Source organism: Gordionus sp. m RMFG-2023, chromosome 3 (genome assembly GCF_954871325.1).
Source record: "Gordionus sp. m RMFG-2023 chromosome 3, tfGorSpeb1-WG-v2, whole genome shotgun sequence".
NCBI classification, from domain to species: domain Eukaryota; kingdom Metazoa; phylum Nematomorpha; class Gordioida; order Chordodea; family Parachordodidae; genus Gordionus; species Gordionus sp. m RMFG-2023.
The window spans coordinates 3,216,133-3,237,739 of record NC_088777.1 but is presented as its reverse complement, the minus strand read 5'-3'; the positions used below and the strand labels follow the sequence as shown (position 1 = coordinate 3,237,739).

At 27.1% G+C, this 21,607-nt stretch overlaps 2 protein-coding genes across 16 annotated transcripts; both read left to right on the top strand.

The window, feature by feature from the left end:
* The first annotated feature begins 2,327 nt into the window (after positions 1-2,327).
* On the top strand, positions 2,328-11,409 carry LOC135927673 (uncharacterized). Of its 14 annotated transcripts, XM_065463816.1 has the most exons (17): positions 2,334-2,387; positions 2,456-2,470; positions 2,658-2,690; positions 2,741-2,788; positions 2,837-2,863; positions 4,562-4,585; positions 4,643-4,672; positions 4,727-4,750; positions 4,810-4,839; positions 4,885-4,908; positions 5,209-5,241; positions 6,030-6,050; positions 8,394-8,429; positions 8,906-8,932; positions 9,270-9,302; positions 9,379-9,405; positions 11,261-11,409. In XM_065463816.1, the coding sequence occupies exons 1-17, from the start codon at positions 2,342-2,344 to the stop codon at positions 11,278-11,280; spliced, it is 498 nt and encodes a 165-aa protein (XP_065319888.1). In that variant the 5' UTR covers positions 2,334-2,341; the 3' UTR covers positions 11,281-11,409. The 14 variants fall into 14 exon arrangements, 9 of the variants coding, with proteins under 9 accessions (XP_065319888.1, XP_065319889.1, XP_065319890.1 ...); XM_065463817.1 differs by lacking the exon at positions 2,456-2,470; XM_065463818.1 differs by lacking the exon at positions 4,885-4,908.
* A 976-nt stretch (positions 11,410-12,385) lies between these two features.
* On the top strand, positions 12,386-21,356 carry LOC135926345 (uncharacterized). Of its 2 annotated transcripts, none has more exons than XM_065462188.1 (7): positions 12,386-12,458; positions 16,686-16,767; positions 17,092-17,309; positions 19,590-19,698; positions 20,001-20,036; positions 20,859-21,034; positions 21,098-21,356. In XM_065462188.1, exons 2-7 carry the CDS (start codon positions 16,704-16,706, stop codon positions 21,302-21,304), a joined length of 810 nt encoding a protein of 269 aa, XP_065318260.1. In that variant the 5' UTR covers positions 12,386-12,458; positions 16,686-16,703; the 3' UTR covers positions 21,305-21,356. The 2 variants fall into 2 exon arrangements, with proteins under 2 accessions (XP_065318260.1, XP_065318259.1); XM_065462187.1 differs by having other exon boundaries at positions 17,089-17,309.
* The last annotated feature ends 251 nt before the right edge of the window (positions 21,357-21,607 follow it).

Sequence of the window (21,607 nt, the reverse complement as noted above, 5' to 3'; positions counted from 1 at the left end):
AGAAGTTATTTATAATAATATCACTAAGTGATATTTTTTTTGGTAAGATTATCGATTTCTTAGTGTATCACTACGTCCTGTTCCGATATCTTTTAACAAGTATTGTTTTCTTTTAATAATATCATATATATATAATATAAAATCAAAGTTTGGAAATAAATTTCATTAAAATGTTAAAAAACAAATGTGGACAAAATTAAAAAAAAAAAATATTACGTGGTTTAGGAAAACCAAAGGATATTTACAATAAAAATAATTGTTTTAAAAACTTGAAAAAAAATTTAATACTTCAGTTTTTCTGATGTTTTATTCCTCATTCGTATTTGTTTGTAACCTTCTGGATTCTATTCAATATGTTATGGCTATGTACACAAATATAACGCTCGCGTTTCCACTAACGATGAGTATTGGTGTTTAAAGCGGAGAACCTCAATCCCTCTATTATTTTTCTTTTCTTTTTTTTTATTAGTAATTGATGTTAGATAAATGATTAAACAAGTAGCCTATTTCTAATAATGGGCTGATGGAATTGAGTCGAAAAAATTTGCAAGATTGGAATAGGGAGTGTCGTAGTTGAGGGAGACATTGATTGTGCTTAGTTCTGTCAATACCATCATTTTATGAGTCTTTAATTGTGAAAGACCATGGTGATATCATGAATTTTTGGCTAATAAAAAAATATTATATTGGGAGTTACTTAAAAAATGTTTTAAATTGTATTAAAGCAATACGTATTTAAATGTATTGATTTATCAATAAAAAAAATTTTTTTTTTACTTACATGTTTTATCAATATATTTCAACAATCAAAATTAATTCAAATATTATTGGTTCTAGGAAAAACCAGTGATGCTTTTTCATTAATAGAGATTCTAATTCTACTAAACTTTTATATATATTTTTATAATATTTTATCTCATTGAGTTTGAAATTTTTTTTATAACTTTTGATTATTATACTTTGCTAGTATTTATACACATGCACTTACCAAAAATGGTAATTAATATCTTAAGAAACGGATCTAAGAAAAAAATATTTATCTTGTAGTTGCGAAAAACAATAAATATATAATGAATATAGAGGGAAAAGAGAATATTTAAGTTATGAGAAATAGGCAGAAATATTAGCAATCATATTTTCTATCTATATGTCATTCATTCAATTTGGAATCAATGAAACTTCGTCGATGTATCCACCGAGCTGAGTAGTTCAAAATATAACCCAAAGTATAGATTGTTCTTTTATAGGATCTCTGGTAATAAAAGCTGAGATCACTCTTTTCTACTAAGTATAGGGCTATCATCTTACGAAGGTAATAATTTTCTTTGGGATCCTCTAGGTGCCCTAATTCTTTCTTTAGGCTAGGGCCTAATATTCGAAAGATGTCAAAGTCGTATTGATTATGGGTAGGAATGTATAGTTGATAGGTATGTGGCAAATGTTTAGCGAGTTTATTCAACTCAGTCTAAACATCTTATTATATGTTGGAAGAGGCAAACAAAATTTAGAAACAGTAAAAAAAAATCATCAAGTAGTTTGCCATTGGACTGCAAAGTCCAGTGGACTTAAAGGTCGACGGATGTGAGCAGATTCTACATAATGAATCTGCCTCTATTGAGTCTAGAGAATAGCGGCCTTTGGGAAGTGACCTAGTTTGACAAATAACACGGTGATGGGGTATTACCATTTAGCTATTCATTGCTAAGCAGGTTGGTCAAGATTACAACAAAACTACTGACTAAGCTTCTAACTCAACCCTTCTGGCGCGCCTATGAGGGAGAATAGATTAATGAGAGAGACTTATGAAGATTCATTGTCTATAGAAGCGAGAGGTAATAATATTTTGTGAGTGTGTGTATGATGGCTTCAGATGCCAAACGAGAGGATATGAATTAGTTAATGGAAGCGAGGGCCACCTTATTCCAATGACGCCTGCTTTGGTTTGGTAAGGTAGCCTATAACCAAGATAATTTTCGATATTACATATATCGATATTGTGTATAGCTTAAATTTTTATCTCATTAATTAATTATCTTTTTACAATATTTATTATTTATATGATTGGAAAATAATATATTCACTGAATCTATTTCGGATATTAATCTATTTAAAATTAAAAGTTAACCTTGAATCAAGTTTAAAAATTTATCGTAAATTAATACACAAATATAAAAAAATTTAAAAATAACATTAATTAATTAATATGAATTTTTAAAAAATTGCCAATTATTGTGATATACTTTTCAAATATATGCAATATAAATTATATATAACCTTGAGAATAACATATATAAATTAAAATTATTTTATTCAAATTATTATAGTCGTTTTTCTTAAAATAATGAGTAAAATTATAATATTGTCCACTCTAGTTCTCACTTTTGGATGTAACTAAAATTGACTCTATAATATACTATTATATATATATATATAAATTCTGCTTTATTTTTATTAGTTGTGGGAGCCAATAGTAAATATAATTTTTGATATTTATTTTATTTGATGTTATTTTAAAAAATTATCTAAAAATATCGACAAAATAGAACCGATATTTTGTTTACTCAAAAAAAAAGATATAAAAAATTACTCATATTTTTAATTTAATGGTATTCATCATTATATTATATCCCTTTAAATGAAAATTTTTTTTTTATTAGCTGAATCGATCATTTGCAAGAAGATAACTCCTGGTATAAACCATTTTAAATTTCTATTATCTTATATTAAAATAAAAAAATAGCTGTCAGAAGAATTTTGAGGGCTGATGAAATACTATGCGGAAGAGAAAGTATTTATATTGAAATATATAAATTACCGTATATTACAATATTTATAGATGGCTTGATACTAACTACCAACGAAAGTTTATACAAAATTATTACCAAAAATTTGTGATTGGAAATGTGCTATATTTTAAATTATTATTCCGAATACAATAATGTTGAATTCCATAACAAATCAACATAGAGTTTTAGGCAATTACCACCTTTAGGTTTTGTTAAAATCTTGAAAAATGATAACGCCTATGATTACAAAATTACATCTAACTCAGGGGGGAGGTTAATATAAGGGCGCTCGACTAATTCACAGTTTGTGCAAAAATTTGCGGCGATTCTGTATTTCGCTGTCGGCTAACTGCATTGTAAGCTTAATTTAAATACAAATCGTATTATTCAAAATTATTTGACTGAGGAAAAAAATAAATATATTTAGGTAAAATACCGGAAATATTAAACCGAAAATATGTGATTCTAGAGGTTTTTAAAGTTATGACTATTTAAAAATTTCAAATATTATATTTTAAACAAGATGTAAAGATCAGTAAATCTAACTGAATGGCAAGAAGTTGCCAAAATTCGTGCTTATTCAGCCAATAGGAAACAAAATTTTAAACTCTTGGTGGGCATTCAAGATGAGAGAAAAACATTTAAATTTATTCAATTCATTAATTATTTACATCATTGACCAATTGTTACGGTTATCTTACAATGTTATCGATGAGTATTAAAATAAACAATGCTAAAAGTAGTTTAAAGAAATTAAATTAAAATTTTAAGTTCGGCATATTTTTATCAGAATATATATAATATATATATATATATATTATATAATCATTATAACCATAAATGCATGACTATTGATTTTTTACAGATCTTATTTTATTTTAGTTAGAGATCTGCGTCTACAATTGACGGGTTTTTAACACGGATGCTTTTCCATTGTTTAAATTGTTTTTTTCAGTATTGGTTGATTTAGGCTATTTATATATATTATTTTATTGTTATTTTAAGTTAAATTTTCTAAAATATGCCATATTATGAAATAAAAAAAGACCTTTCATGTTTCAAATTCACCCTCTCACCCTTATTTACAAATATTTTTACACCGCCGTTCACTTCCCTCTTTCCCTTCAATGTTTATCTTTTATCATCCACAGAACGCTAGTTTAAATCTTCTCAAGCTTTTAAATAAAATTTTTTTTTGGAAATATCTCAACAAAATATTGAATTAAAATTTCTTAATTATTTGGCACAAAATTTTCAGATTTTATAGCTTAAACTTGAGTAATTCAAAAAAGTATTTAACAAAAAAATAGTGTTTAAGGATAGAAATTTGGTAATTTAAAACCTGCAAATTCTTCACCAATATTTTTTTATGGAGATGTATCTTGAACAAGATTTATAATTTTTATAAAAGAAAATCAAATTAGTGAAAAAGCTCCAATCTTTTTTTTAAATAGACATGTTCCAATTTTGTACTTCCTGTATTTTTATAATACTTTTAGGGCTACTAGAATACATTTAAAAAAAAATTATCCTAGCTCAAAGCATCCGGTGATCTATTAGAAAATTCAACAATTTTATAATATTTTGCATTTCGAAAACCGACATCTTGGTCCCTTAGTGGGTTTAAAATCTTCAAATTTATATTTTTTTTATTACTATCAAAATACAAATATTTTAAGATCTTAAAAGAGATCAGGATAAAAAATGATATTTTATTTATTGTTTAATTATAAATTCGTTTATATATATATATGATTTTCTCAATATTATTCTAGGAAATGTTAACGGTGTTATCTTAGGTATTTAGCCCTTTTATAGATGATTCATAATTATAAATTTTCGAATATTTCTTATAGGTTCCCTAAATATGAGCTATTACATCATAAGTACTTTTTTTTAAACAATTATTTTAGATTTATTTTAATATTTCACTGTATCAGGTTTAAATTTGTGGATCGGAATAAGTAAATTAGGAACAAAATAATTTATAAAAATAGAGCGATCTAATATTTAATACTTTTAGAAACAAATGAAATTCCAACGCTCAATTTAGGTATAAAAAAATTTAAAATGAATATATAGAATAATTAAAATATAGAACAAGCAATGGATCCCATAATTAGTAAAATATTGTTAAAAATGTTAGTAAGGAAGGTAGGAAAAAAGAAAGTTCAGATAAGAAGATTCAATCATATAATAATCTAATAAATTGAACTAGTTTATAAATCAAATTGAGAAGAAAAAAATTCTAATCATTGGTTAAAATTTTTATCTAAATAATAAGCATTATTTGATTTTTTAAAATATAGTTTTGCAACTATATAGTCCCCAACACATAATTTTTTTTAAAATTAGTTTTTAATATGTATCATATAATAGTATATTCAAATAATAATAATATATTGTATTTTTAATATAATAGTATCTAATATAACAATGCCTTTTGGGAATAGAGGTAGATTAATTTTATATTATCACCTACAAAATTTTTAAAAAAAAACGAACTTCTATTAAAACTAATGTTAAATTTTCACCCTATGGCGAACTCTAACAACTTTACCGGGCTCTTTTCTTAATAAATGACTTAAGCCTCAAAATTTAACTTTAACTTGAAGATAGAGGCAAACATTAAGCTACTTTCCAGTTAGTCAAAGTTTAATGACACTATTAAAAAGATACAATCTTATGGATGGTATTGGTGCTCAGCCCTAAAAACAGTTACAAAAGTCAATATTTTTTCTAAATAGTGTACTAGCAGAAATTCAGGTTCTTTGACGGCTTTACTGTGCCAATATTATATCTTTCGCGCTTAGGGTACATTTAATATATACTTTTGCAAATCCTCCTTTACATAATTTTAAAAAATATATTTTTCTTTGGTAGTTAAATTATTTTCAATTTCTTTAAGATTTGGTTTTAAGATATTTAACAGTATTTTCCAAGATACATGTAATTTATTTAAATAATTGATAGTTTTTCACTATTTTAAAATATTTTAGCTTTACAATGTCCAAAGATATTTATTAAAATTGAATTTATGCAAAAATTTTGTCAATTGTTTGCTCTTTAGCGACTTTCGAGTTGAAGATGTTAAAAGCTTAGAACTTTAAAATTTTTAGATTTATATCAATAAACATGTCATAAATTTAATAGCAAAGCGAATGATTGGTTATTTTGTTAATTGATATATCATATAGTATTTATCTATTATAAATCTAATTTTTTTTTATAATTACGATATAGTTCTGAGAATAATACAATTAAGTACATTTCTTCTTATAAAAAATTTGCAATATTAAAATAAATGATTTCACCTACTGTTAAGCATTTTAATTAGGGGAAAAAAATATGGATAAAAATATTACGATTAAACAATTAATTTATGGATATATTCCATTTCATAACTATAATTTTACATATATATATATCGATTTATGTTAACTTTTATCTTTAATTCACTTTGCAAAATAAATATATAATATATAAAAATAATGTAATTTTAAAGTAAATTTGAAATTAAAATTAATAGATGCGGGGAAATGCCTTATATGAGTTGGGTTTTTTAAAATAAGAGGAAATAAATGTATTATCACTAAAGGTATGAGGAAACATATCATTTGAAAGATATAAAATTATCTCCTACGTTTCTTATAAAAGGTATAATAATAATGAATGATTATTTCTTTCGTATCCTTGATTCTATGTTCGATTCCTCCACTTATTTCGATCATTTACCAATTAAGTTAACAAAATTAATTTTAAATTTAAAAATTTCTTCTAGGTTCACCTTCAGCTTTTATTCAAGCTATTTTATTTTCCAATATATCCTGTCTCTCACCTTTCTATATTAGTAAATTATCGAAACATATGTTCCTTTATCTTAGCCAGAATTTGAGTGAATCTCTAAAAGATACAGTCATCACCTGATCCTTCTTAGATAATTTTTAGCAGTAAGTAATGCTCATAATATTTTCCTCAACCTTATATTCACGGTCCAGCATTCAATTGCCTATAATAAATTATGTTAATCATTGACAAATATAACTTGCTATTAAGATATATATTCCTAAAAACATATACAACCGGTTTGTAATTGGCATAATTATTGGTTCGCAAAGTATTTACTACCTGCCCATTATTCAAGATTTTTTTACCCGATAGCCAGACCATTACTTATAAAATTTTTTTTTAACCCAACATGCCCATTCATTAAAATTTTTTGCAAATATAAATATAAAATTTATATTTAATGATATTATTTGTAATTAAAATGCATAACAATAATAAATAATGGGTTGACATTTTCTGGATTTAAACACGTTCTCCTAAGTTCAAAAAATCTTACAGCAATTTTAAATACTCTTCAGAAGAATAGTTGCTAGAACATTTTTTTAGCTAATCTTGATAGCTTAGGTTACTTTATCCAGTGATAAAAAGAAATTCCTCTATCTGTGTCAATTTTTAAAATATGGTAGCCAGGATAATATTTCCCTAGGCCTAGAAAATTCGCTGGTAGATGCCCAAGCCTTTGTGCCATCTATGATCAAAATCTTTAGGCTTGCTTAATATTTTTCTGAAAAAAAACTGAGTTGGCAGTTTTTAAAAATAGGCTCAAATAAAGAGATTTTGCAACAATGTCGTTTCCATCTAAGTAGGATATCCGTTAGAAATATATTATCTTCCTCAAATGATATCTCGAAAGAAAAAGTTAAAAAGTAAAACCGTTAATAATAAATTTTTTTAAAAAGATAAGGTTTATATGTTTAATTTAATAGTTTCGTTATTGTTTTGAATTATATGATTTTTTTTACGTAATTTTTTTTTTTAAAATAAATTTAATTAAAAGAAATATAAAATTTAAATGTGTTGTTTAAGAATAGTAAAACTTGTATAGACTAAAATCTTTGCTAAATTATATAAATTAAGCTTATCACTTTTAAGATTTAAATATCTTATTATATCATCAAACAAGGTGCTTTCCTAAACAATCTCGTCCTCCCTATGTAGTAGTTTAATTTGAGCGTAGATGCTATCAATATTAAAGATTGCATTATTTATAATTTGATCCCTCCTTTAATTGAACTCTTTACTTTTTTGGGAAATGGATAAAATCAGATTTTCGTATATGTGTTGATGTTATATTTTTCAATGCAAATGATATCCAACATATTTTCGATATATTAATTTTTTTTGCTATATTATTTTGTCCCGAACGGTAAACATCCTCAGTCGTTGGAACTTTGGTAATAAAAATGTCAAGATTTTATGAGGCAATAACAAATAAAAGTTGGAAAATATATAACCAGCCTGCCCAATGTTTAAATTTTTTTAAATTAACCTGTCCGCTTGTCAACTTTGTTAGGCTTTTGGCGGCGCGCTAAGGGCCCACTTGTTTTAGTAAAATATCACCCAAAATCGAAAGAATATAGGAAAATTTTTTCAAATCAGTAAAAAAAAATTTAAATATAAATAAGAATATGAAAACTTTAGTCAGTTACTAGTTTGTCAATTGTTTATAGTTGAACGCAAATTAACTAAAGCTTTATATAAGCTAATTAACCGATATACGTATACTATAATAATAAAAATGTGTTAACCATCTTTTAGGACCTGCGCACGGCAACATTACCATATTTGTAGGAGGTAATTAGATCTTTTCATAATCTCTTATATATATATATATATATAACTTTATAAATACTTTTGTATGTTAAAAATAAGAAATGGGCTTGAAAATTAAGAAATAATGATAATAAATTCTGACTGGGCCGGTTTTGAAAATATAAAATTATTATAAATCCCGACAGAATTGGCTATTATACTCTGTAGAGGAACTTACTGTTTTAATGGTTATTTAGGCTATATATAATATATCATTTTATAAAAAATATATTTTATAATAATGAGTAAATTATTAAATTTTTCAGAGAAAAACTACTGTTTAAATTCAAATTTGTTAGGGTCAACTACAAGAGAAGAGCCCTCTACTAACCCATCCCACCTCTCCCCTTAATTAAGTAAATATTTACCTAGTCCTGAAACAAACTACTCATAATGCCAATATAAATAATATAAATGAAACGCAAAAATAATTAAGATTTATTTTTTTTCTATTTTAGGAAGTAATGCCATGTTCAATGAATCAGGTATATAATATAATTTATAGAACCTTTCTTTTCTTTCTTTCTTTCTTTCTTTCTTTCTTTCTTTCTTTCTTTCTTTCTTTCTTTCTTTCTTTCTTTCTTTCTTTCTTTCTTTCTTTCTTTCTTTCTTTCTTTCTTTCTTTCTTTCTTTCTTTCTTTCTTTCTTTCTTTCTTTCTTTCTTTCTTTCTTTCTTTCTTTCTTTCTTTCTTTCTTTCTTTCTTTCTTTCTTTCTTTCTTTCTTTCTTTCTTTCTTTCTTTCTTTCTTTCTTTCTTTCTTTCTTTCTTTCTTTCTTTCTTTCTTTCTTTCTTTCTTTCTTCAATTCTTTAATATTTTATTAGTCTCGGGAAAGTTCACAGTTATATCCGATAGAAGTAATATAAAAAAAAATCGTTTTTCAGAATTATTATGATAAATTTTTTATAAAAATATTAAATAAATTTTTTACAGCTATGCCTTACATTCTTCAACATAATGGTATATCACCAATTTATATCATTTAATTTTTGTTTGCAACTAAAAAAAATTTAAATGACTTTATAAAATAGTTAAGAAATTTAAATAGATGAAAAACGAAAAAAGATTTTTCAAGGAAAATTTGTTTAGAATATATTTTATGTAAGTGGTATCTAGGCAGGAATCAAAATAATAAGGGTGAATTCCTACTCATTACCTCCCTCCCCATTAAAGATCATAAAAGTCTACATATGCAGCATCAAGACAATTTGATGTCGGAATTGACAAATTTTATCGTGCAAGGTTTGTTTATTTCTGCCATATTTCTTAATCCCAAGATGGTGCGGTATCGTTGTTCATGAGAGAAGAAATATGATCAAAAATTAATTATTTTTAATAATAATTATATTTCCAAATACACTTATAATTTCTCTTAATTGAAATTATAATATTACAATTTTAATAAATGATAAAACCATATCTTTAGCCTAAATTATCATATAGAAAGAAGTTCGTGTACCATTTATTAAATGAGAGAAAGAGGTATTATAGGATTGGTTTTATATATTGAAAGATAGATATGTATTAGAAGTAAAAAATTCACTTCTTCAAAAATTGTTCCGACTACATTTTTTTTTTGATTTTGTTAGTCTAATTAATTATAATCCTTATGTTTAATTTAGCTATGATTTCATTAGAAATATATTGATTTCTTTTAGGGCTGAATATCTTCATAATATATTTAATATTATTGTTAAAATTTCAATTATGATATAAATTGCTTCAAAAATTTAAAATATCCTTTACTTACGATTTATAGCCATCATTGATTTGATTCAATATTATTATCAATGCTCACCCAATTCTCATTCCACGGGAAGAATTGCTATCTATCTAGATCTAATTTAATGGCTATTTGAATAATAAATAAAAACGTTCACCTTTATCGGCATAATTAATATAAAGAAAAAGGGGGTTGAAATATATATTAGTATATTTTAGATCCTAATTATAGTATTAATAGCCTTTTGTAAAAAAATAATGACATGATTAAAAAAAATAATTGCCCCATTTTTGTCAGCTGAAGTAAAATCCAAATAAAATTAAAATATATTTGAAACTTATTATTTGTGATCAAAAATTATTATTATTTAGAAAATTAATAAAAATTTTACTTTTGACGTAGCATTATGAGAGAAAGAAAGAGAAGAAAGAGAAGTAGAAGAGAAGAGAGAAGAGAAGAAGAGAGAAGAAGAGAGAAGAAAGAAAGAAAGAAAGAAAGAAAGAAAGAATTTTATAATTTGAGAATTTCAAAATTTGTGATTTCAAAATTTGAGAATTTTTTTCCAACTTCCGATGTGCCATTATTGCAAAGCAAAATATTGAAAATGAATTTTGCGAAAATAAGAATTTTATATAAAATATTAAAATTATTTAAATATATTTAGTAAAGATTTTAATAAAAATATGTCTTAACTGCCTATGCAATTTTTTAAAATTATTTATATCTTAAAATTATCAAAATTTCTCAACAGGTTTGGTTTTTTTAATAAAATTCCAAATAAATTTTGAATAAATTTGTTATTAAAAATAAATATAATTATTTAAACTTTTGTTCGAGGGGGTTTAGTTAATTTTATTTTATCTCATTTTTGTTTTTACACTAGCAATAAAATAAGACATGGAAATTACCTTCGATAAGAATTTCGAATCATAAAGAGGGTTTATTTTGAAGAAAATGATATTTATAAATAATGCGGTTTTTAATGATATAATAAGAGAGCATTATAAAAGAGAACACCTTTAACATATCAGCTCTCATTATTAATTTTAATAAATAATTCATTTCATATAATTTATAATATATTTGATAAAGGTACCAGGATAAACTTGTAATGGATCCAACACTGGAAAAATCTTAATTATTAATATTATAAATGCTTTAACATTATATTTTTATTTATCTTTGGGGATATGACAATATATTTAAATGGATTGATTTATCAATAAAAATATTTTTACTTACATGTTATCAATATATTTTAACTTTATTTTGGTGTTTTGAGAAAAAACTAGTGATTCGTTTTCATTAATAGAGATTCTACTTAACTTTTTAGATAGTTTTTTAAAAATTTTATATTATTTTTTTATTGACATGGAGATTGAGTTTGAATTTATTTTTAAACTTTGATTACAATATTTTACAAGTATTTATACACACACACACACCAAAAATGTTAAATATTATCTTAAAAAAAGTAAGAAAAAATATTTTTCTTGTCGTTGCAAAAAAAATATTGTGCTTCTTTTTTTTCTAAGAATTAGTATGTTGGCTATGTTAGTCTTCCATTTCAGCACTCATGGATGTTGTATAATCTTACTATTTGTAAACTGACAGATATGGACGTTTTTCGATATATTTTCTAAAAGATTATTATTGATTTTTAGTATCATTATATGATATGGAGATAAAGAAAATAAAGAAATATTAGTTTGATATATATATATGAAATGTTGGGGTTTGTAATATTGGTCTGAAATATTGTTTTAAATGTAATAATGGATAGTATTGGTTTTAAATTAGCCTTATAGAGCCCAGACAACCCAGACTCATCCAAGAATATTTAATCTTAAATATCACAAGTGATCAGCCTTAATTTTTACAATTTAACCCTCTCTGAATGAGTTTGAGACCTTTAGCTTGAGCCGACTAAGTGTTGTTAAAATATCCCCGATTAAGGGTCGATTTTTTAAAAACGACCCCATTAAGATAATAACCAAAATGATGCCTAGGGATTTTGCTCTTAGCTGTCAGAAAGGTTTGGTCATCAATTGACTAAAGCTTGAGGCTTACATAATATTTTTTAGGCTATAATCTTAATCGGGCCGTTTTTCTACTCATTAACAACATTTGTTCTAGGTTTGAACAGCAGTTGTAATTTTTATTTTTTTTTACATTCAATATATTTTGTTAAAAATGACTACTACTAATTTTTATATTAGAACTCTAAGGTTTCGTGACAGATCCTTATTGCGTCAGCGTTACTTTTGAAAAACGATAATATAAGATAGAGGTTGGGAAATATTAAATATTTATTAATTTATAATTAATAAATAACTATCAGACGCAAAAAATGAATTAGGCATCTAAGATATATATATATACTCTTATTGAGAAAAAGATTACTTTTCTTTTATTAGATCTCTTAAGCTATTCATCCCTTTGGATCTGGTTAGAAAGACGCTGTCTCATTTTGTACATAGCTTAAAAATTTTTATATATAATTTAAAGAATTTTAAGCGTGCTTAATTTAAAAAAAATAAATATACATTTAACATACGTAATTCAATATTTGTTTTATTATTAAGTTTAAAATGTCAAATCGAGTTAATTTTGCTAATTATATATTGACGAAGCAATAAAAAGTAACTCAAAATTTATTTTTAAAATTATATATAACCTTCGATAAATTTGACCTTTCTAATTAAAATGATTTTCGTTAAATTCCCCCCCCCCCTCTTTTTTAAAAAAAATGGAACTTACAGTTAGTTTTAATCAGAGCTTTTTTCTTGTTCAAGTTTCGTTTCGAGAACTACTCCTTTGAATCGTGGGTGAAAATAGAGGATGTTTTTGGTTATTAGCTTGGGAGGAGTAGGAGAACAAGTTGATCAGGACGGCCAAGCACTTCGTGAATGACATATGTCTAGCAGAAAGAGCCCCTGGCTACCAACTGCGAAGAAGAGACGTTTATGAATTCCCATCGCTAGAAAGGCAGGTTTCCGCCAAGGCTGCCAGTGCCTCTGCGACTCCCAATTCCAAGGGCCGAAGGGGGGAGAGTTCTGATGAACTCATTTACGGTTGTTGGGCCTTCCCCTTCGCTTAGGGAAGCCTCCCTCTGCATTGTCGTTGAGCTGGTAGTGGGCTCCTCCTCGTCAGTGGCAGGGAGCTTGTCTTTCCCGGTAGGTGCTCCTTGCTTGCGGCCACCTGCGGAAGCTTGGGCCGCTTGAAAGGGCTGGTTGGCTATAAGTGGAAGACTTCCCACTAATTTTCAGAGATTATGTTGGGCCTCGTATTTAATTTGGACTCAGCCCCATGCATAGGACTTCAAGTAAGTTTGCGCTTTCATGGCGATGTCTCTGAGGTAGTCTAAGGATGGATATTCGCATATTTTTTTAACTGACGAGGTCGAGCAGACGGGGATGAAATCGAGGATCTACCTAGCGAAACATCTAGTGTCGACTCCCATCATCATAGCCAATATTTTTTCCGATAGGATCTCTCCCTACCTGGGTGCTGTCTTGCCTCCGTCAGCGCCGACCGACAGCGCCACGATCGGCAGGTTCCATAAACTACTCAGGCTCATGGGCATCGATACGACAGATGAAACCGAACTCAACTTGTTCGCAAGATTGGACTTGTCAGCGGTATCTTTAAACGAGAAGTGTCGCGTTACGCGGCTTTTGCCCGAAATACGATAACCAGGCATTCGCGGACCATGGAGGATATTTCAGGAACATGTTTATTCTTCTAGCCTCGAAATATATGCTGATAGTCACCCAACTAGTGGAAGGCGGTGTCATAGAAAAATCCCATACCACGTTCTGCTCACCCCTGTTCCTGATCCCCAAACAAGATAGATCACCCAGAGTCATATCTCAAACTTTTTAAAATATTTTATAAAATACCCATTCATTAAAGACGATTCGATGATCGCACCAATGTTGGCTAGCACTAGCAATGCCGCCAAAATTGACCTAAAATCGGCATTCTATTTAATTTGGTTGGCTCAAAGCTGAAGATGTTTTTTTAGATTATCTACCGCTACCGCGAAATTTCGCTATAAAACATTATCCATGGGCGCTGGCTTCTCGCCTTACGCGTTACAAAATACTATTCTGGACCTATGTGCTAAATCAATCAAAGAAGCTCATTATTCGATATATCTAGATGATGTTTTCCATGCCAGCGATCACGCCGATTTTCAGGATACCATGTCATTCCTTAATCTTGCTGCAGCCAGGGGGCTAACGTCACTCGCACTAAATCAGTGACCATTCCAACGGGAGAGATGTGTTACCTGGGTATCGATATCGATTTCGAGCAGAAGACAGTGTCGGTGAATAAAGAAAACAAGACGCGTCTTAAGTTTTGCCAACTAATATTTTACAAGCCTACTCTCCAAGCCATGTCGAACGAAAAACTCCATCACTATAAGAATTTTCACTCCTTCTATTCAGTTTTTAATATCATTGTAAATCAGTTTTTTTATTTTTATCTGTAGGTTTAATTGAGACTTTGAAAGGAAAGGTTAAAAGATTTTCCCATGATTTAAGGGAATTTAAAATTGAATTAACTTCCATAATAAGTGCTGTTAAAAAATTAGAAATTAGAGACCTTGATTCAAGGGATAGGTGGATTAAGGTTGGTCGCTTTTTCCACTTTAAAAAATTATCATAAAAATTAGGATATAAATTTTGAGTTACAATGGGGGTTGCTTCAATTTTGTTGTACAAAATTTAATTTGAAGGGGGGTTTACCAGAGTTTAAACATTGTTTTGTCCTGAGCCCATGTTTATAAAAACAAATAGTTTGGGTCAAGGTTATATTTCTATGACAGGCATTACAAATGCTTGACATACCCATTTTAGAAGGGAAAAAAAAGGAGGATGTAGGGGGGGTGGTATAATATGAACGAATGACCTATTTCTAAAATTTCAAAAATGCTATTTTTAAAAATTAAAAAAAATAAAAAATTATAAAATTTAATTAAAAATTTGATTTTGTTGTATCAAGATTCATGATATTATGGTTTAAAAAATTGAGTAATGTTTATGATACAAACTAACTTAAAATCTATATTTTTGAAAAATATGTATTAAAATTTGGGGTTTAGATGATTGTGGAATTGGAATATTTAAAAATAATATAATAATCAAGTAGATAAATCAACTAACTGGTATTTTTATCATTGTTGAGTCAAAGAAATCTTGGTGGTAAGCTTCTATGGCTATTATATATATATATATATATATAAGCAGTGGACATTATTTGGTGGAATATTTAGGTTTAAAAATAATTTGAAAATATTTGTAATCCAATCCCATGTTCAAATAATTATATGATCGAAGATCAATCTCCATTTGTTCTATATCTTGCATTGGATGAGGATTAATTGAATAATTGAGGATATAATATATCAGTCATTAGGTGGCTTAGAAATTAAATATTGATGGAATGGAATCATCTTTCAATAGAATCTTTTGAATATCAATAAATTGGTAGTCATAATTAAAATAATATTTCAATTTTCTACTAGGAGGTTGTAGTCAATTTATAAAGTATGGAAAATGAATAATTTTATTGAGAGGGATATATTTTGAAGCTTAAATTTATCTTCGATCTTCATTATGAATTTGATATATTCAAAATTTTGGTGTATACTTCAAATATCCATAATCGCTTAGGTTAGTATTTTAAATGATAAATTAAGGTTGGTTCGCATTCATGCTTGAAATAATTAAATCTAGCTCTGAAAAAAAATTTTCAGTAATATCTAATGGTTTCATTTTGATTAAGTCAGAACAACTTCAATATTTTTTGGAATTTGTGTTTGAGTATACTTCCATTATAAGAATTGTAGTGTAGGTTTGGTTCTCTATTTGAAAAATCTTGAGGGATGAAATCTTAAACGGGTGTTATTATCCATTTCTGATTGTAAGTGTTTGTTGTGATAGTAATCTTGTATCAGAACCATTAAAATGATCAAATTATAAAAGTATTTTGATTACAAAAATTGATCTCTTACCCCATTTTAAGTTGTCGCAACAACTTATATTATTATACACATCGTCTCTATTGTCATTTTTATAGATGTATATAAGATGCAATAAAGACAGTTAGAATAGCCTGACACGACGGTCTTCCAGTACTTTGTGTACTCAGTACTTTGTGTACTCAGTACTTTGTGTACTGGAGGGCCCTGCAAATTTTTTAGCTATAAATTTTAACGATCTCTATTGACTTATTTAATTTGCTTAGAATCAATATTATTTAAAAGTGCAATAAGCTCTAAATATATAAGCTTAAAAAAAGGCTTGTTTTTTTTAAAATTTAACAAAAGGATATTTGTCTATTTATAATTTATTTAACAATTTAATCAGTTATAAATATCGACTTAAGGAAAAAAATTGACTATTTAAAAAAAAATTAACTTTAACCTTGGACACTTGGATTTTCATGAGTATATAAAGTTGTTATAATATTGAATCAATTTCAATACCTACTATTTTTTTTTTTAAAGTTATCGCAAAAATTTAGCATGAAATTTATCTTTGGATTTGGAATTATACTCATCTTTTGTTCAAGACATACAGAGTCGTCAGGTATAAAATTATTATTGCTAATTTATTTTATTTTAAAGGATAGTGTTGTTGAATGGCTCGTTTTGAGCCGATTTTTAAAAGATGGCTTACTCAATATTTCAGTACCTAAGCCTCGATATTTCCATAATATATGTTTAGACCTTTGTTTCCTTCTATCAGCAAAATCTTCAGGCTTGCCTAATATTTTTTCTGGATGAAATATTGAGTAAGCCGTTTTTAAAACTCGGCTCAAAACGAGTCGATTTAACAACACTATTTTAAAGATGTAATAACTATACTATGATGCTATTTATAACAAATAAATTTTGGGCTAAAAATAAGAAGAAGAAGATAAATGCTTCACAAAACCTTTCGAGGCACGGCCCGAGATCTATTTGAGATATTCAAATGTACTAGTAAACCAGGAAACTTTTGATCTCGAATTACAATATGCTAATCCTCCAAATCAAAGAACGCGCAATAGTGTGTACGAATTATTTGCCCACCCCGATGTGGGGCTTACTAATCCCACGTTTGTAAAGATGGGAAATTTCAGGAAAGAGGTTAATTAATATTTTCTTAAAGAACAAAGAAAAAATAATACAAATAGAGATATTTAAAAATACTTTTAAAATAACATATTTAAATATAGTTTCTATGTATATGTTAGCGTCAATTTGTTTTTTTATTCCGGCCAATGTGTGTTATTTTTTCAACTATAAATCATTTTTTAAGCTAGATTTTTTTTTTTGAAATTTAAGAATCTGATTTTACCAATGACATATATAATACCTAGACTGACGATTCATTCATTAAAATGCATTTTTAAGCGTCGTTTAAAGCAAATCAGTTGGACTCGCCATTTTTGGTAACACATATTAGTAATTATGCTCATGTTAAAAAAACTACTATTAAATTGATAACTTGCTTCCTTATTATCTCGATGATCCTGTAATTCTTTAATAAAGTTTGCATCAGATAGGAATAAACTAGGCTCTCGTTTAAAATTTTAATAATGATTAGTGTAACCAAGATGGCATCTCCAGCTGATTTGCTAAATGAATGAATCGTCAGTCTAGGTATTATATATGTCATTGGATTTTACCGAAAATATATTCCAACATATTTGGGAAATACCTACTTTATAAATTTGTAGACAATAACCTTTGAGTCATTTAAAATTGTATAAAAAAAATCTATGGGAAAAATTAAATTTAAATTATATTAAGTTCAGAGGTTTCTTAGCAAATTTTGTCTAAATATCACAGGATACCTATTCCAAACACGGCATATAGTACTGTTAAACGGCTGAATCATTATTTTATCCAGAAAAATATTGTCTAAGCCTCAAGATTTGACTAATACATGTCCAAACCTTTGTTCCTTCTACAAACAAAATCTACAGGCTTGCGTAATAGTATTCTGGATGAAATATTGAGTTAGCCGTTTTAAAAAATTGGCTCAAAACGAGCCAATTTAACAACACTAACAGCACACATATTCAGTAAAATCATTTTTTTAAAAATTTTTTAAAAACGAGCTCAAAAAATTGATTTAAAGTTTAAAAAAACAACAAATTATACATTGCCGGAAAAAAACATATTTCCGCTAATATATGTATAGTCGATAGTTTTTCAAATGTATATTTGAAATAGAAATACAGAATTATATTTTTACATTTAAAATATGGACAAGATAGTAATTTATAATTAAGATTATATATTGTTAGTTATTATAGATTACAATTTATTTTTAATCAAATAAGAAAAAAAAACCGAATTGAAGACTGGGAAAAATATTTAAAAACTGTAACGAGGATTTAAAAATCCTATATGTGGTGAGCATATAGTTTTAGCAGAAATTAAAGTAGGTTTGGAAAGCATATTTAAACATACACCATCTTACACTTATACTAGTAAATCGTCTTATAGTTTAAAAAAGACCAGATGTTATGACCTTAATACCCCTGACCTTAATACCCCATAAAGGCCTACATCGGGATTGATAGATCAAATAGTTCACGATCTGTCCTGGTCCATGCTGAACACTTAAAGAAAGAAGAAAAATAACAAATACTCCCAACTTTTTAAATTGAAATTGACGGTCACCAGTTATGAACAACTTTTGGAATCTTTGAGGCGAGGCTTTCCAATTAATTAAAATAAAGGCCTCTGGAAAATGAATTGTAGGCTGCGAAAGATCCATACGAGGTGTTTAATATATACTCCTGAAGATTTCTTCATTTATTCTTTGGATGTTGGATACCCCCCCCCCTCTCTCCCCACACCTTTATTTAAATGATATCTCATAATTCTTATTACCATATATGATTTACATTTAGATTTAGAATTTCTGTTATTTTATTTTTTTTATATCCGAGAAAAAAATATGTATACTTTTCACATTTTGTAAAATTTTTTGAGAACGTTTTTGTAAAAATTTAAAAATCTGAATTTACCGGAAATGGATGCCGTAATGTTTGAAATACCTTACCCTACGAATTTCAAACAATTTTTTCGTGAACTTTTAAACTTAATATAATTTAATATAAAATGTTAAATTTTATATATTTTTTTAATATATATTATAAATGATTCAAAGGTTAACAAGGTCTACAATTCATAAGATAGGTATTCTCAAACATGATAAAACATATTTTCGGTAAATTCCGATTTTCTCGTGCTCTAAAAATGATTTAAAGTTGCATAAAAATAATAGCACATTGCCGAAGAAAAACACAATGATGCTTAACAAACAAAGAAAGAAAGAAAGAAAGAAAGAAAGAAAGTAATTCCTTTCGAATTTCCCTTTTTTGTATTTAAATCGTTTGTCCAATAATACAGGATCTAGTTGTAATCAAAGGACTCAAAATAAAGACACCTTATTATATTTACATAACCGAAGATGACGTGGTTGGATCTGCCACAAAGACTTTTCCCTACTTTTTCAAATGTAATTTTTTTTTAAATATCTTGTCTGCTATAATGAAAAAAAAGAAGTATCTTTAAAGTAGTGTTGTTTAAACGGTCCAATTTGTAACGATTTTTTTAAAAAGGATACGACTAATATTTAAGACAAAATGACGTTATATTAGCCCGGAATAGCTATGGAATGGGTTGATTATTACGTTCACGTGATATCAACCCTAATCGGAAGCCATGATCAACACTAATCTATAAAGATTATAATCTTAAAAAAATTTTTAAAGAGTATATCCTTCTTTATCTTAATTTTTCTTTTTTATCATTTTTTAGTTGAAATTGAAAATGCGAACATGTTTTATCAAAGAAGTGAATAAAATAATATATATTATATATTATATATTTATTAATCTTTAGCGCAAGGCGCCAATACTTCGATAAGTTATAATTTTAATGATTATTTTTTGATATGGGGTTAAACAAATTTTAACTCGATTACCAGACTTTACTTACCTTTATACATAAGGAAAAATGATGGATCCTAGAGAAAATATTTTATTGTCCTGCGTTTCTTAATAATTGCATTGTGCCTCTTTTTCTAAGATTAGTATAGTAGAGCTTTGTGTTAGTCTTCCAATTCAAGGGTCATGAATAGTTATTTTTTTTTAATTATCCAGATTGAGCCAGAAAACCACGACTCATTTAAGAATATTTAATCCTAAATAATCACCTTCGATTAGCCTTGATTTACAATTAAAACTTCCCTATATGAGTTGAGCTCTTTAGCTTGAGCCGACTAAATAATATTAGTAGGAGGTTAAAGTCCAGTTAATTATATTTAGATTCTGTATTTTTTTTTTGAATACTAACTAATTTGATATTAGAAAGAGAAGTTTTTTTTATATTAACAGATACTTATTTTATTTGTGCTATCCAAATAATCCATATATGGGATTTAAAATTATTTTTAAAAAAAATATGAGTGTAAATATAAATATGATATTTCTTTCTCCCAATACTCCTACCTATCTTCTGACCTCGTCGATGTGTGTAGCGTGATAGTTTATATTTATGGATAGAATAGGGGATTATCTTTAAATCCACTTAACAATAAGTGATTTATGTTAATTTATTTTAAAAAAAAATCATGAGTGTTATTATATAAATATATTTAATTCCTTGATTTGACAGGTATTGATTTGTACGACGGATTAAAGGCGTGCATAGTGGACAAAGTCTTAAAGGTTACTTTTGAATTTGATGGGGTTGATGCCTATAACAGTTATCGGGGAAATAACGTAAAGGCAATTATATACCTAATCCCCAATTATGGCGGATATTATGAGGAAACTGTAGAGATTCAAAAGGTATATATAAAAATCCCCATTATTTGGCCTTATAATATAGGAATTTATTTACATATACTTTAGATTGGTAACAGGTATTCTGGGCAGATGGACCTGAAGAACAAAGAATTATCGGTAGAAAAATCCTACTCGGTTGATATCAAACCAATCGCGAATACCGGTAGAGCGGGGTCTAAACCTTCTCCATATTTGCTTGTCGGTAGAGTACCGGTAAAGTTTACTGCAGAAGATATCAATTCTGATGTCAAATACGGATATTTCCAGAATTAGATTTAATCGAATGATACAATAAGTTAATAAAAATTTAAATAAAATAAATAAATTCTGGGGTTACAATTATAACAAAATTTATGATTATTATAAAAATTATCTTTAAAAATGATTGATTAGAAAAAAAATTAAAATAATCAATCATATACTTTTTGATGTCAAATTAAATTATAGAAATTGGGAATTAGCTGAATAATAAAAAATTTAAACGATGCGTTAACTTTCACGTAAATATCTTTCCTTACATTAATATTAGCTCACATTCAGTAGCCTATTTTGAAATTTGCTTTCTCAACCCCGAGA

What these genes read in the sequence shown, in the direction of transcription:
- LOC135927673 (XM_065463816.1), top strand. Translation starts at nt 2,342, where the DNA reads ATGAGTAAAATTATAATATTGTCCACTCTAGTTCTCACTTTTGGAT. An exon ending in TTGCAAGAAGATAACTCCTG is followed by an intron (nt 2,691 to 2,740) that starts GTATAAACCATT and finishes ATAAAAAAATAG; the next exon opens with CTGTCAGAAGAATTTTGAGG. An exon ending in TATGAGCTATTACATCATAA is followed by an intron (nt 4,673 to 4,726) that starts GTACTTTTTTTT and finishes TCACTGTATCAG; the next exon opens with GTTTAAATTTGTGGATCGGA.
- LOC135926345 (XM_065462187.1), top strand. Translation starts at nt 16,704, where the DNA reads ATGAAATTTATCTTTGGATTTGGAATTATACTCATCTTTTGTTCAAGA. An exon ending in TGGGAAATTTCAGGAAAGAG is followed by an intron (nt 17,310 to 19,589) that starts GTTAATTAATAT and finishes CCAATAATACAG; the next exon opens with GATCTAGTTGTAATCAAAGG. An exon ending in GAACATGTTTTATCAAAGAA is followed by an intron (nt 20,037 to 20,858) that starts GTGAATAAAATA and finishes TTGATTTGACAG; the next exon opens with GTATTGATTTGTACGACGGA.